Here is a 16,927-nt window from a genome sequence, read left to right as displayed (position 1 = left end):
AGGAGTGCACGTAGTACTACAAGAAGAAAATATTATTATTACCGCCTGATCTGAAGAGGTAAACATTTATATTTTAATGTTCATGAATAACTAGGTGCAAAGATATATTTATTACATTTCTGTTTTACAGTTAAAACCTATTTTTGCATGCTGATAAAACACTCCCAATGGGAGGGGGACTTCATATTTTGCTCCCTATGAATAACTTTACTCCCACTTTAAAAAGATAGGGAGTACAAGTACTAAAATACTCCCACTTAAAAATCATATCTGGAGCATTGGCAACAAGTGCTGTAATGTGCTACGCAGAGTAAGTATAAGGTGAAGGGTGTGGGGATCACAGAGTCCCTCCTTACAGCTTTTATACCTTCTAGAAACCATGGAAAGTAGCGCTTGGCATTTAGCCCTGTCACCACACTCTCCCAGACAACCATATGTCAGGCAGTGCGCACTACCAGATCCATTATAACTATCCCTGTAGAGGTTGGAAGTCCATGTTCCCCCTCAACAAAATGAGTGTTTATTCCCCATTCCTTGCATCAACACTAGAGCAAAGTGAGATGGGTTGTGAGTTTGTCAGATGAGAGGACCACCGCTGCACGAAAGCAAGAACACTCACTCACAATCTTCCATTCCAGGCTGGCCAGGGTCCTGCAGAAAAACATTCCCCATCACCTAACTCAGACTACTCATCATTACAGTCGTGGGCAGTCACACAGAGGAGCATGGCTAGGGATCCACTGCCGCCTGACTTCAAAATGGCAGACAGGGGCTTTAAATCCTTGGTCAACACCAGGAGAGGAATGCAGTGAACTAATTACCAAGAAAGGGAGGGAGGCCCAACACCAGAGTACTTTAATAAGGAGAAAGGAAACACCTTACAAACATGAGGGAGGTAACTTGGATCAGGGACAATTCCCTTACATGGAGAGAATGAAGCAATCACAGTGATTATTAGCTAATCAGAGTAATTTGAAGCCCTACGTAAGAGCTCAAAGAAGGGAGGCAGATAGCATAGTTATGTGTGCGAGCAAGGAGTCGTTTGGGCCCCCTTCACATATTCTGCACGATATGGACCACTTGCTTGTGCAATAGCGGGGGACGCCTCCTTTGCCCACATGCTAACATTAGCATAAGTGGGGCTATTGCAGGACACACTTGGTGTCCATTTTGTGTGCCCCCGACTCCATCTTTGGACTAGGCCTTACTTCGATAGTACGAAAAGGCTTCTCTCCCCTCTGCAGCGCCACGCACAGTGCACTCATGGCCCCCACCTTTCCCTCCCTGTCTGAAAGCTTCACAATTTCCTTTCTCACGGATGTGCCGGGGATAATTGAAACAAATAACATAATGGATCACCTCACCCTTCCTCTGTGATCACTGCCCTGTGTGTGAACCGGCTCGAACTATGCCTCGGAGCTCATCCATCTCCTCAAAATCTGCCCCTGCTCCCTTGCCCCACTGTTGGAAAATGACTGCCAATGTAACTCTGTGCCCTCCTAAGGTATTCCCTTGATGTACCAGAAGTGTGACCCTGCTGTGCAGCCCACCCCACTGTGCCCCCAATAAACCCAGACCTCTGTCTCAGTATAATGTGCCCTAAAACCAACACATGTCATTACAACTCCCCACTTGCCTTGATGTGCTAAGAACCACCCAGTCGCCCAGGTTATCACAGAGGACAAGCCCTCTACGCCTTGTACCCTGTAAAAGTCCCAATGAAAGATGGTATAATCACATGCATGCAATTTATAGGTTTTCTAGATTTATTCAAAGGTATACTAATGATTGTTGTTTATTATATATTGAATAGTAGTTTCTCATGCCAGTTTTGTTCGCGTCAACTCTACCTCGCCATGACCTAACCCTCCCCCCTCCGGGACACATGCAGCTGAACTTCGAGACGCTCACCCTCCCGCCATCTGGGGAACCAAGCCAGAAGAAGCAGCGCCTACATTTCTATATGTATCATTGCTTTCCAACTAATCCTGCACTGTTGTAGCACCCTATGTTAGTTGCGTCATCTATGATGCTGTTTTTCTTTAGAACTCTGTAATTGTAATGTTTGCCAGAGCGCTCTCCAGGCAGCAGAGTTCTCTGGATGCCAACTTTATATAAACTTACTAAATCATGCAACCCGTTCTCCTAGTCTCATTCCCCACTCGGGGTGTGTTGTATTTTTATACTTTGCATGTGTAAGTCGGGCAGTGAGCCTTTACAGTCAGGACAAAGGTCCAGGAAGGTGAGGGTGTGACCAGAGAGCAAGAAGCTGTACCATAAGCCTCCCGAGGCCTACAAAACTGCTCCTGCAAAAAGCCATGAAACAAGGAAGGAAGCAAGCTACATGCCCGCTGAGGACTACATCTCTATTTCTAGAGAAAATCATGAAACAAAGAAGGAAGCAAGACACCAGCCTGCTGAGGACCACCACTCTGCTCCTGGAGAAAACCATGAACAAGGACGGAAGCAAGCTGCCAGCCCGTTGGGCGCTACATCTCTGCGCCTGGAGAAAATCATGAAACAAAGAAGAAAATAAGCCTTCAGCCTGCTAAGGCCTACATCTTTGCGCTTGGAGAAAATCATGAAACAAAGATGGAAGCAAGACACTAGCCTGCTGAGGCCTACACCTCTGCTCCTGGAGAAAACCATGAAGGAAGGAAGCTATGCCCCAGCCTGCTTAGGGCTACATCTGAGACCATGGCTGTGGGCTCATGTCAGAACCTTGCAGGAAGAATATGCCAGAGCATGTTGAAGGACCAAGCCCAGGAGAGCAACCCTGTAGTAGATAATTAAAAGTAGACAATACCATGGGATGTGGAGTAGGGGCAGTAAAGCAATTCTTGCATGCAAGGTAAACCCACGAAAAGGGTGTAAAAATATATGCTAGCAGGGTAAACAGCAGAAAAGAGTAAGTGGCCTCTGCTGACAAAGGAGCATTGTGGTTATGCCAAGGAGCCTAGAATGCCACTGCGCCAAGAGGAACACCTTCAACCAGATGAAGACAAGAAGCGTGGTGGGCCCCATGTCCTTGAGAGAATGTGAATTAGATTATGAATTCCAGATGAAGACTGAGTCCTTCCAGATAGGATCTTACACCTAACTAGGGTATCAGGTACTATTATCCCCACCAATAATATCGCCATATATATGGTTGTCGGGAACAGCCATACGTGATTATTAGTGGGGATAATTTTTTGGGTAAATGAAAGCGGGGGTTGCAGGTGTGTCCCCCGCAGGTTTAAAGAGTTAATATCGCCGCAAAAATATGGCGCCATTCTTGTATGGCGATATGTTTGCGGGGATATTAACACATGGAACCCTAATGGCTCTCCATCCACATGCTTTCAGTACACATGTCCCCTTTGGAGTTGCATTGGACACCCCTAGATCCCTCAGGCATTTATCCATCCACAACCTGTTGAGTTTTGCAATATATGTGTTGAACTATAACTTGTTGTCTCTTGTGATTTGTTGGTGCTACATCGTCACAACAGCTTCAATGTGGACAGTTAAAGTGATGAAAGAATGTTTTCCTGGAGATGGACAGGGGGCAGACTGCGTGCCCAGAAGCTGTCCTTCCTATCACAAGGCACAAGAGGTGTGACTGCACCAATGCACATGCCCGGCGGTAAGATTGGTCAAGTTACCTGAAGTTCATCCCACAGTTTTTTCCTCATTTGCTGGCCAAGGTATTTCACTTCCTTCTCTCTGGTTTGCTTTTTTGCCAGGATTTTATCCAACTTTTTCATCTTCCGTATGGCTTCCGTCAGCTGAGGGTCCTTGTTTTCCTCATCAGACGTTTCATTCGGCTCTACATCTGAAAGACAGAAGTGATATTATATCGTTGTTGAAAGCAGGCAAGCTTTGGGCATGCTCATCCACTTTATTTGCAAAAAATATTTTTATCTTTTAATCCTGAATCAACATGCTATTTATCTTCTCCCCGTTTCGATTTCATTTATTGCTTATAGCGTGAACCTAGCTCAAGAGCAGCGGAGCGCTTTACAACAGGATTGTGCCAGAATTGGGCCTGGCGTTTTATACAGGATAGTTGAGAAGGTTTGTGGGACTCCCCCTACAGCACCAACAGTCTAAGAATTACAGTTCTGGGCCCGCAGGTGCTATTAGGTCCCCCCACTAGTTACAGGTGGAAGCAATTTCTCCTCGATTTCAAAGACTCTGGCCTAGGGTATCTTCGGTTCTTTGTACTCCTTGACTGGTCCAGAGGACAGGGCCTCCATCCTCCTTGCTTTGGGAATGGCTATCTGCCCTTTTTGATATCTGCCTTTTTTTGGTTTAGCTCTGCCCCTCCTCACCACCACACCATGTCTCATCCAGACATTGGCTTGATCACTTCAAATCAGGGTCTTACCACTAGGCTTGCCTTTGTTCAAGCTTGCCCTCTCAAACCTTCCTAATCGGTCAACGTTCTCCCTCTTTTTACATTATCCTCTAAATCTCCCTCCAGCTCCTTCTGATAGTCCTTGCCCACTTCCTGATGTTCTTTTTTCTATACATAACCCCTCCACCTCCATACTCCTTCCCCTCCAATCTCCCTCTCTGCCTTTCAAACTCCACCAAACAGTCCTTTTGTTTTTTAACCTCCAGCAAACACCCACAGTGCCTGAAGGAATATCTGGGCTTTTATAGCCAAAATGGCCACGTTCATACCTCCCCTAAAAGAAAACAAGGGCCTGACCCGAACTTACTGGCTAGCTTTATCCTACTGCACCAATCTAACATGTTCAAAAGGGTTGTGTCAACCATCTTACAACTTTCTTAGAGATTCATAACCTTCAAGAACCTCCTACAAGCAGGATTCCACTCCCGTCACTCCACTGAAACTACTCTCCTGAATGAGTCAAAATGCATCACCTCTGCTAAGCATTCCAACGTATTCTCTATCCGGATTCTCCTTGACATGTCCGCTGCCTTTGACACTGTCAATCACTCTGATCTCCTTAATACTCTCTCTCTTTTCTTGGGAGTCGCTATTAAGCCCTTGCCTGTTGTGAGTAATCAATCTGAGGGCGTCCTCAGTTCTTTCCTCAATACATCCTCCTCCCGGGGGGCCAGGGAAAGGCCATTGCTTTTGGATCCTGTCCCTGGGGGTGGATATGCGAGGGAGGATTACCTAAATGGAGGAGACTTGGGGAGCAGGGATGAGGCACCTTTGGGTGAGACACGGTATCCATTTCCCTTTGTGAATGAGCTCAATATTCCTCAGACCTTTGTAGGTTACTACCAGTCCCTTCCCCAACTCTCAAATAAATCATCTCCCAGAAATCACCAGTTAGGTACTGGGACGAGGAAGAGGCATCAAACGCGGAAGAAAGACTTTTGGTTAAACAAGGGGAGGTCTAGTCTTTCTGAAGCTTCAATTGGTGCTTGGAACTTTAATTGGAGGAAATAAGTGAAAGAGAGAGAGTACTTCCGTTTCCTTTCGGAAACACAGCAAGACACAGGACGAGCGGTGGAGACCTAGAGATGCTGCAGCTACAGCAGAGTGGGAACCAGAGAGAAGCCAGGTCGAGACTCGAGGTTGAGCCGGGAGAAGCAGAACGGGTGCTGTTGAACACTGCAGAGATGCCGGGAGCAGAGAGAAGCTCGATGGGCGTTAGCAGCTGCCAGACCGTGAGGCCAGTGCTTGCCGGTGCTGCAGGGAAGACAGCAGGGTGAATCAGAGCCTGGGAAAGGTGAACCTGAGGCCATGAAAACGTGGCAGAGAGCATGGAGAAACAAACAAGGTTTTCAAGCGCCACACCAAAGCCAACAGACACACGACTGGAAACCGGTGAGTCTGCCCAAAAGCAAGGGGACCCCAGGGCGTGTCAAGTGTACAGAGCAAGTTGAATAATATTGAAGGAACATTATTGGAAGGCAAACGAGCATTGCCAAGAGTCAAGCTTGTGATGAGCATTGTTAAAGGGAAAATTAGAATTGCCAAGAGTATGAACATTATTGGAAGGCAAACCAGCATTGCCAAGAGACAAGTTTGTACATTGTTAAGAGATAAACGAGCATTACCAGATATTGAATGATAATGAAAGAGGTGAACTGCTGAGAAATAGAAACATGTATGCAAGAGTAAAAGACAGAGAAACCTTGGAAAAGGACACCAGATGCTTTGGTCAAGTGTATTATAATAGTGACTAAGTGTCCTAGAGGAGAGTGTACTGGGAAGCTTAGGATGGCTGGTGCTGAAACTGTGGCATGAAGCAAAGACAAGTAAGATGTGCCGGTTGCATGACCTGTAATGGGTGGTCCGTGCAGTCCGACAACTGTGCCTAGACCGAGTACACCCACCTAAGAAGAGCCACTACTTGTGTGAACCAAGGAAACATGTGAAATGAGATAAAGGAGCTGAACGTTATTGAATGACAATTCAACCTGAATTAGCCGGGAAGTGTCCCACAGAGTTGAATTATTTTGGAACTTTTAGAGACTTGAAAGCTTGGGGAATGGAACCCCTCTTTTGCAAAGTGAACTATTTAGATCTTGGGGAAGGGACACCCCATTTCCACCCTAGAGCTGGAAGAAGCTCTGAACGTTTATGTTGAACACATCATTTGACGCTGACATCCCTACACATTGTATAGATTTAAATGTAGGGCAAGTATACGTTTTGGACACAGACAGACATTTCAAATTGGACTTCCTGATATAGACTATCACTAGTTTTAGTTAGGTAGGAAAATCCCACTTTAGCATAGGGCAAGATAGGTATTTTCCCAACCCCTTAAGTTAATAAAAGTTTGAAACTTAAACGCTATTCAGTTGTCTTTGTCTACTTCATGATGTCTTCACACTATATTGAATACTACCTGGGACCTCACCAATCATCTGTCTCCTGGAACAATAGCACCTCTCAACTCACTCTAACTGTTGGTTTTCTTCAAGGCTCTGTCCTTTGCTCTTTACAATCTAAATTTCTGCTCTTGGGGTACTAATCCCCTCCTTTGAGTTCTCGTACCAACTTTCCGTGGACGACACCCAAAATCATCTTCTCTTTTCCTGAACTCTCCTTTGATCTCTCTATTAACTTTCCAACTGCCCTGTGCCACTAAACATTGGATGGCTTTGCACTCTCTGATGTTAATCTCTATCAAAACAGAGGAGCTCTTCTTTCCTGTCAAATACGCTCATCTCTCCATTCGCCTATCAAGTTTCCACCTGACACTCTCCCCTATTCTTCTTCAGCTAGAAACCTCAGCGTCATCTATGACCCTTCTCACACCTTCTCTACTTTCAACTTCAAACTGTAACAGCGGCTCGCATCAACCTCCTAACTATTAGGAAAATCAGGCACCTTCTTCCTTTAAACACCATTAAGCATCTCTTAACCACGCTTGCCTTCTCTAAACTGGACTACTATGCTACTATGCTTTCTGTCCTCTTGATAAAATCATCAACTTCGTTACTAGACCTCTCTCTGAACCCCCTCACTTCACACCTACTTCCTCGTACCATCACCAGGCTGGATGGCTGATGATGCAAAACAGGGTCAGGTTGAAATTTCTTCTCCTGGTTCACAAATCTATCCACAGTAAAGCACCACCAAATCTACCCTCCTCTATCCAACTCTACAAGCCTTCTAGCAATCTCTGCTCTGCCTCCTCATCTACCCTTGTGGCACCTTGTCCTTCCTGTGCTTCTTCTCGCTGCCGCTGTTTCTCTCTTCTTGCTCCAATTGTATGGAATTCTCTTCCCCCAGACATCTGAGAAACAGTCCACACCAATATGTTAAAAACCAAACTAAAAGCCTACCTCTTCGCCTCAGAGTTACCTTGTTAACCTACCTCTCAGCTGCCTCCTAGCTATCATCTTTCCCTCGCCTCCAACCTGCCTCTGTCCCTCCCTCTCTCTGCCTCCACTCTAGCACTTCATCCATCAAGGTCACATCCCGAGCACAGCTGGCCGTACCTGCCTATTTGAACTCAAAAACGTCTAATGTTGATTGTCCTTAATCTGTGTACGTCCACCCATGTATTGTCCCTAGTGACTGTTCCATTTACTCTCCTCCACTACCTGGTCAGAATGTCAATCGAACACACCCCATTTTGAGAACTCACTGCTTCCTGTCAAATCTGATTTCTTATCTATTGTATGTTGATTTGTGATCAAAAGAGCATTGTCTCTCCCCGTATATAAAAGTAAATAAATAACCCCTGCCCTAGGGCTGGGCACCCTGGCAAGGATCTCTGCAGCCACCTCATGTATTTTAGGGCTGTGGGGATGGACCAAACTTCTACAATCTTAATTGGCCATTCTGAATTCCATTTCTAACCCTTGTTGTCGCTTTCTTGTTTCTTTACTGTGTGGGTGTCATGGAGACTGGGTGTGTGGAGCTCAGGAGTCTGCATTGCAGTGAGTGAAAGCAAAGCATGCTTAACTAGGGCCCTGCTACTATGCGGGTGGGTTGTGGGTCCGTGCTTTGGAGGAAGAAGGCTGTGCATCTGAAGTTCGTAGGGTTGCTGTTTGAAGATTGTGCAAGAGGAGCCAAGATATCAATTTTGTTCCGTTTACCATACGTGGGATCGGCAAGCAAGCAGCACAGGAAAAGTCACCATGCTTTTTCGGGCTCTGCAGGCTTTCTTATGTCTTATATCATATCTCCGATTGGGTTTCCTATCATAGACGTGGAGACCACAGAATTAAGTGCTACACGTTTGATCGAAATCTGACAACTCAGTTCTCTTGAAAGGCAGTGTTGGTGTGTCAGCTCTCAGAAGGGATAAATCCCCCGATTTTGGACATGGGGAAAGCAGTGCTATAATACCAACACCTGCATTCATGCTCTTTGGGCCAGAGCTGCGCCTTTTAAACAATACGATTATTAAGGCTTCTCGGAGCATTCCCTGCCACATGATGGGGAGTGATGGGGGTTGACAAAGTGGTCCTCAGCATACTACTCCCCGAGCCCATCGCCTGTTAACATTGGGGAGGCAGTGGGCCCCCATGGTCAACCCACCGATGCCCTCAGAGTCAGACAGGGACAATGTCGCATTTGGAAAGCAGTAGTCAATAAATACCCCCAGATGAATATGCAAGTCTGTCAATCACTTCCATTCAACAATGATGTGGCTATTTTAGATCCACTGTCTGATCTGGCAGGTTTCCTTTAAGCAAAACCATATTGTACCACATCCAGGAAATATGAGCTATTGGAGAGTGATAATTCACTCTTGGCAAGTACAAACTTGTGGTTTGTGTGCACAAGGAGAACTGGCATTCATGTCAAGTGGTGACTCACTTTGGCCTGTCCAATCGCTTGGATCGTATACATTTTAACCCACTAGACAATCAGACAAAAAGCAACGAGAAACTCCCATTCAAGCCTTCATTGCAGGGTGCTCAGAAAGACCTCAGTCGGGTGGATGCAAGTCATCCAGGCATATTACTTTGCGTTCTGGGACTTGCAAGCCTGCATTTATAAAAGACTTACCCAATTCATGAAGTATAATAAATTGAGTGACCCTAATGGTGAATTGTTTTAAAAACACATTTCTGTCCGATTTACTTTGGTAAATCAGTCGGAAAAATCAGTCGGAAAAACTCATTAAGAAAAGTTGAAAAGTTGTGACACAGTTGCAGACCCTCCTCAGTGGCTGTGTTGAGTCTCAGTCGAGGGACTCCCAAATGTTTGCATATGTCATGCATCATAACCCCGCTCCTGCTAGGGTCCCTGCATCACCCTCTGTTCCATATAGGTCCCCCGCAACACCCTCCATCCATACACCTACACCTACCAGTTTCAGTGTACATGCAGCACGAGGGTCGCGTGAACAGATTGGGATCCGAAGTCCTCGATTAGGATATGGGTCCATCAACCAAAGCAGAGGTCGTGTTCGGTCCCACTGGTATCCATTCCTGAATTGGGAACTGCCGTGCCGAGTGAGGTCAGGCAGAGTCAGGCGGTCACATTGGTTTCCTGATCACGTGACGAAGAAATCCCGATCACGTGACTCTGTTCTTGTTCACATGACAAGGAAACAATCAGGATAAAAAGAGCGTCCTCACAAGCACTCGTTGCTTCACAGCCGTTTCTTCACGACTCTGTTTGGTGTTTGCTTATCGATCAGGACTTTTGGCTTAAATAAACTCGGACTTCGGACTACGGGCTTCTTTTGGATCTTCCATCTGGATTTGGCGCCCTTCTTTGTGATTACCTGGCTGTTTGACCCCAGGACTTCCCAACTGACCTCTTTTGCTTTACCCTGGATTGATTACCTTGCTCATGAACTTACAAGAATTCACGTCTCTTGTTCGGATTGACCTTTGGTTATTCTTTCATCAAGAACTACTACGGTGTGTCCAGTAGCTGGTGTTTCATCTCGGATTGCCTTCTAATCCATCATTACCAGCAACTGAGAGTGCTGCTCACGCGCGCCCCCCCCCCCCCGCAGTGACTTCCAGGTCCCGTGTGGTTAGCAGTGACTCCACTACTACACATAGGTAAGCCTTTTGGCCCATAAATCCTCACTGTAGCCAGTATAATATCACTGTGATCGCTTGTGCTAATTACTGTTTCCTTTACAGCGGCCTTGGGGTTAGCAGTGTTGCATGGTTCCGGCATTCCAGCATCTCACACCTGTGGCCTCAAGGATATCATAGGGAGTATGCGATTCACTCACAAGTTAGCAGACGCTGCCTGAGCAACCTCGCTGCTTCGTTTCACGAACCATAAAGACACTACGTGTTCAAGTGTCAAAGGAAGTAACTCCCTCTTGAAACTCGCGTATGTAACGAGACGGAGAAAAAGAGATTTGAAGCTCCACCCATTTACGAAAAGGGTCATAGACTAGGGGAATACAGAAAATACCCTCCAATTTTTCTATTTCTTCTCCGTGGTCCACAATTATTTTCTCGGCCACAGATTTGGCTTTTCATATGAAAAAGGGTGAAGACGTTAACAGGCTAATTCATAGAATCCAGCGCACAAGTAGCGCACGCGGCTGGCGCACAGCGTGCGCCTGCGATAGTCTGCGCCAGGCACGTGCGCTAAAACAGATTTCCGCGCACAGCGTATTCATGGATTTCAAGCTCCCAAAACAGCCGTGGCGCAGAGAATCGCAGCGAGCCTGCAGCAGCGCCAGTAACGCCCCCAAGAACGCCCTCGCGCACGGAAAAGCCATCAAAAGCGCTAAATCATCGCTAAGGGCTGCGCTAACCCCGGACCACTTCACAGGGCAGGCAAACAAGGAAAGCAAAGCGGGCAATCTCCAAATCAGGAGTACGCGGGAAGTACTACACGCGACTAGGCAGGGAACGTGAATCACAGGGGTACGCGGGAATCATCACACGCGAACAGCCAGGGTGCGTGTATTACAGGGGTAGCGGGAAGTCCAACACGCGATGGGCCAGGGAACGTGTATTACAGGGGGACGCGTGAAGTAGAACACGCGATAGGCCAGGGAACGTGCATCACAGGGGTACGCGGGAATCATCACACGCGAACAGCCAGGATGCGTGTATTACAGGGGTAGCGGGAAGTTCAACACGCGAAGGGCCAGGGAACGTGTATTACAGGGGGACGCGTGAAGTAGAACAAGCGATAGGCCAGGGAACGTGCATCACAGGGGTACGCGGGAATCATCACACGCGAACAGCCAGGGTGCGTGTATTACAGGGGTAGCGGGAAGTTCAACACGCGATGGGCCAGGGAACGTGTATTACAGGGGGACGCGTGAAGTAGAACACGCGATAGGCCAGGGAACGTGTATTACAGGGGTACGCGGGAATCATCACACGCGAACAGGCAGGGTGCGTGTATTACAGGGGTAGCGGGAAGTCCAACACGCGATTGGCCAGGGTACGTGTATCACAGGGGTGCGTAGGAATTATCACATGCGAATAGGCTGGGTGGGCCCCCACAGGTGTACCCTGTACACCCTCCCCGGCCCCTGCAGGCAGCCCACAAAACAGTGGACTACCCTGCACACCTGATCATGTCCCCCTGCACCCCCATCCACCCGGGGCACCCTCCACCAGGCCCCCACCCATGTCTCCCACCACCCCCACCCCCCAGCAGTGCAGGGGCACCCTCCACCAGGCCCCCACCCATGTCTCCCACCACCCCCACCCACCAGCACTGTGGGGCACGTGGCCAGCAGGCAGTCAGGCAGCAGCCGATGGCAGGTGGGAGCGTGCTCAGGGTTCTTGGGGACTTAAATTCGGCCTCCTGGCCAGGAGCGTGGTCTTTCGTGTTAGAACGCGTGGACAGCCTGATAGGGAGTGATTTTGCACCAGAAAACCCCACACTCATCGCGCGAAAACCCGCCATCGCGCGAAAACCCGTCACCAGCATATGTGCGTCAATAGTTACCTGCACGTGCAGTGTCAAAGCGTGTGATTGGTGAAAAGTGAGCGACACGCAGGAGTGTCGAAGCGCGTGATTGGTGAAAAAGGATCCACATGCAGGAGTGACAAAGCGTGTGATTGGTGAAAAGTGAGCTACACGCAGGAGTGTCGAAGCGCGTGATTGGTGAAAAAGGATCCACATGCAGGAGTGACAAAGCGTGTGATTGGTGAAAAGATACCTACACGCAGGAGTGCCAAAGCGTGTGATTGGTGAAAATGGGCCAAGCACGTACACGCCGTAAGTGACGATGTACGTGTGGGCCTGTATAAAAGGTAGTGTTGAACACAATTTCCTTGTACGTGCTTTTCGTGGCGAGCGAGTGGGTGAATTCGGTACTTCTTGTCGTTTCACACGCGATTTACTTCACGGCGTTTCCAGTTCGTACTCCCTGTTACCTCTGACAGCTCTTTTCTCTTTTTCCTCTTGTACTGGTTTTCCTGGGCCTGTTCCCTCAAACAGTGTCCCCTTCTACAGTTGTCCTGTCTCCTCAGACAGCGTACACCTCTTCTTTTGGCGGGGGTGTAGCCAACCAAAAGTGCAATTTTTCCACGCTCTTTTACCTGGCAGACGGTGAGTCACGCACGTATCTAACATCTGTGCTTGCCCCGTGTGTAGCCTACCCCTTCAGAGGTCAATCTAGGCCGCGTGTGACACGCATACGTTCATTGTGTTACTGGATGCCACAGCGTAGTGCAGGGTTTTCCATCAGCACACGTGGTCTAGGAGGGGTATTGTGCACGTTCCTTAACTTTTTTGGGGTGCCTGTGCGTTGCGTGACCCGTCATCTTTCCCCAGGGGTGTCATATAGCCTTGCCACTGCACTAGGGTACGAATACCATCTGGTACCCAACCCCTTTGACACCCAATTGCCCAGGACAATTGTGCACACCCACTCCCATACGCACAATACCATCAGTGCCATGGTTGGGAGGCGTGCAAGCCGTAAGGGTGGCAAAGGTGGCCGAGCCACACGTGGTGGCCGTGGAGGATCCAACAGGGGACGTGGTTGTGACTTGCAGGGCGCCCCTGTTCCCCCCAGTCTGGAGGAACAGTCAGGGACACCCATGCCCCCCAGTTGAGAGTCATGTGGCTGATACCAACCCTGATCAGCCCATGTCGGACCAGGCCATTGTGGCACCAGACCTGTCCGAGGGTGATTCCATCGCTGACATCCAGGTCAGCAGGTCCACTGTACGTGCACCGGTGCACATTGGTGTCATCAGGGCACGCGCATCTATGCCAGATAGGTCATCTGCTGGCCCCCGTAGCCAGGGTGTGGCTCAATCCACCCCACCTCTCATACACCCTGCCAAGACTGTGTCGGTCCTAGTTCATGCACCTCAGATCAGGCCTGACCCCATCCCACTACCCCCAATGCCTGCACCTACTCCCATGCTGAGTGGGCAATCACACACACCCAGTACAGAGTCCACCACGGCTCCTGCCCCTAGTGTCCACAGCGGCGTAGGACACTCTGGATCCCCACCCCCTTCCAAGCGCAAGAGGAAGAGTGCACGTCCGGCACAGGCTGATGCCCCAGACACGGCTGCACAGTCCGGCCCATCAAGGAAGCCAAGCTTCACAGACGCCGAACTTAATGCACTTGTTCAGTATGTGTCAGATCATGATAGGGAAATGGTCATCGTTGCAGGGTCCAAGACCACACATGCCAGACGCCAGGCACACTGGCAGACCATTGCTGACAGAATAAGTGCCCTTGGAGTAGTGAGGCGCACAGCTAGTGATTGCCAGAAGCGCTGGAATGACCTTAAGCGCAGGGCAAAGGATAAGCTGGCCTCAAGTCATGCCGCAACCTTGGTGACTGGAGGTGGGTCCCCAGCACAGGAAATAGAACTCACACCACACGAGTCCGTAGCTGGATCCTACGTCACCGAGGGACAACTCCAAGGTGTGGGAGACCTCCCTGATTACGAGGCATCATCCGGTGAGTGCACATGCATGTGTGTATCATCCATGTGCATGGTGTGTGTGTGAAGCATTCATGTTGGGTGCCTGTCAAGGGGGTGTGTGGCAGAGTTGACAGTGGCACCCATGTGCCTCATCCAGTATGTACAGTGCAACACCATCTGGCCACAGCACTATCCCTACTGGCAACAGTGCACATATGGGCCAACACCATGGAAGTTGCCCTTGATTAGTAATTTTGTCACTACATTGTTGCTCATACTCCCCTGTCTATTCATCTGATGTCTTACATACCATTCCTCTCCTTTCCCCCAGCCATTAAAGTTTCATCTTCACATGCCTGACATGCAATGATACCACATGCTAATGCGTCCTCTGTATATAAATGCCTACCAACATGCAGTCATAATGTGGATGTAGCCTTGACATCCACCTCCTTCCTGGGTCCTTTGGTACCGTCTGGTTTCGAGCCCCATTCCCTCACACTCCATGCTGCTCTTCATGGTCTATCTTCCATGACTTCTACAGTTCAGACCATCGTGCCCTACGCACGACACCTGCTTGCCAAAAGTCAAATGAGGGCAGCCTGCCCTCCAATGCGACCCACCCTATTGCTGACCAGTGCATCTGAGCCTACTCTAAGCTAACTCTCACTGACATCTGCTCATACATGCCTTTGCCTGTCCCATAGACCCTTCACATGGTCCCTGTCCTCTCTCCTTGCTCCTCTTCCACCATCATAGGTGGGACCCGTTGGGGTGTACTCCTGGCCTCCTTCCAATCCTCAGATACCACTAATGATGTGCATGGTAATGGGAGCGTCTCAGTCCAAGGCCCTTAGGCCAACCTCAATCTCCTTGAGAAATGCTACCCACATCTCATCAACTTCCTTACCTCTCCTGCTGTCCCCCCTCCTCTCTCCTCATCAATCCTGCACTGCCTCCCTGCACCCTCCCATGAACCTTCTCCGCCTCCCACTCCAACTCCTACACATGCGGCACCTCTGATCTCTAGCACTCCCCGTAAGTCCTACAAGGCTGTCAACCTCCTCCACAATCACACTCCTTTCACTGCGGCTGCATCAGGCATTCCTCCGATAACTGTCACTTACATGAGGTTATGCACCTTGACATCCTTGGTCTCATGGAAACATGTCTGACGGCCAGCTCTGTCTGCATCCTTGACCCTCTCCTTGGCCCGCCACTACTGTGCAGGGGGGGTGTGCCCTTGGCTTCCCTGAGGGTATTCCTGCCACTGTCACACCTACTTAGACCTACTCCACTCTGGAATGGCTTGTGTGAGGTTTCTGTCCACCACACCTTGACATTCCAAACAGTGCGTACTGTGTCTGGGAAAACTGGTCAAATGTACTACTTCCTTTCTGAGTGTCCTCACCTCTCCTCCTCACTCATGTCCCCAGACACAGAATTCCTCATCCTTGGTGCGGTACGCATCCACCTGCATGCCTGTTGACGCCCCCACGTGACCTTTCTGTGACCTCAGCAACTCCCTCTCACCCTCTAGACTCCCGTCTGTCCCTACTCATTCTGCAGGGCACACTCTTGATGCTCTGATCTCATCTGACTTTCCCCTCTCCGTCCATCTCTGCACTCCTCTCTCCTGGAGTGATCACATTCTCCTCTCCTCCCAGCTCACCCTCAACACCCCACAGGCAAAGCCACCCTCACCACTGTCACACACCTTCTTGGTATTCCGACCCATGAAGTGTGTGTCAGTCGAGGCTCATGCTGCCAAAATGTCCCCCCCATCCAGCTCCCCCTTAGGCTCACTCCCATCCTGACAGGGCCCACTCCATGCTCCACTCCATGTCAGGTACACTGGATGTCTTAGCCACGGTCATGACCACCTGTCTGAAGCCCCATGCCAATGCAGAGTCCTGGCATGACTCGGATCTTGGGAACCCAAACCACAGGTGCCGGGTGGCAGAGAGGGAATGTCCTGCATCATGGCCATCCTCTGGCAAACTGGCCTGCCACATGCTCCAAAGGCAATAGCGCCTCACCCTTCTCACCAAGATGAGATCCCCAATCCAAGGGCACATATCTGCGGCATGTGACAACTCTGCAGGACACATAGAAATCTGAAAGGACCTTGCCGAGCCAGAGGCAGTGTGTACCTCCCCTGTCCCCTCCGAGCCCACAGCACAGCATGATTGTCTCTGTACCCCTATAGGCCACCCCCCCAGCACTTGTCTGCGCCTAACACCATCTGCCCTTGACGTCAAGTCCTACTTACCTTGTACAGCACTTCCAGCCGCCACTCCCCCTTGCACTTCATTGTGCCACCCACCCCTGCACTTGCGTGACATGAATGACACCAGCACCAGTAGTATTGTTGACTGGCATCCCCTTCTGCCCCACCACCCCTCAGTGCTCCGCTGCACCTACAAACATTACTTGACCGGTGCTTCACGAATGCAAAATTATTCCGTTACAGGTGTTGGGGAGGTGGAATCACAATGTTTACTGCATTATGTTGATCTAGACAAGGCACTGTGCATCGTTGCCAATTTGGACTAGCAGATCCATGTACAACATGTATACTAATTTATGTGACGATGCAATGTCAGGACCAGAGTGGTAGAAATCCAAAAAAGTAGCCCTCCTCTCCCTCTTCACT

The 16,927-nt window shown here is 49.2% G+C and overlaps 1 protein-coding gene across 1 annotated transcript in view; it reads right to left on the bottom strand.

The window, feature by feature from the left end:
- The window catches only part of FSIP1 (fibrous sheath interacting protein 1), an 855,458-nt gene that overhangs the window by 775,777 nt on the left and 62,754 nt on the right, over positions 1–16,927 (bottom strand). Inside the window, exon 3 of the mRNA XM_069638397.1 lies at positions 3,648–3,817. Within this exon, the coding sequence (XP_069494498.1) occupies positions 3,648–3,817 (170 nt within the window). The remainder of the gene's footprint in view (positions 1–3,647; positions 3,818–16,927) is intronic.

Source organism: Ambystoma mexicanum, chromosome 14, assembly GCF_040938575.1.
Source record: "Ambystoma mexicanum isolate Mex_15411 chromosome 14, UKY_AmexF1_1, whole genome shotgun sequence".
Taxonomy (NCBI): domain Eukaryota; kingdom Metazoa; phylum Chordata; class Amphibia; order Caudata; family Ambystomatidae; genus Ambystoma; species Ambystoma mexicanum.
This window is presented reverse-complemented; position numbering and strand designations above follow the sequence as displayed.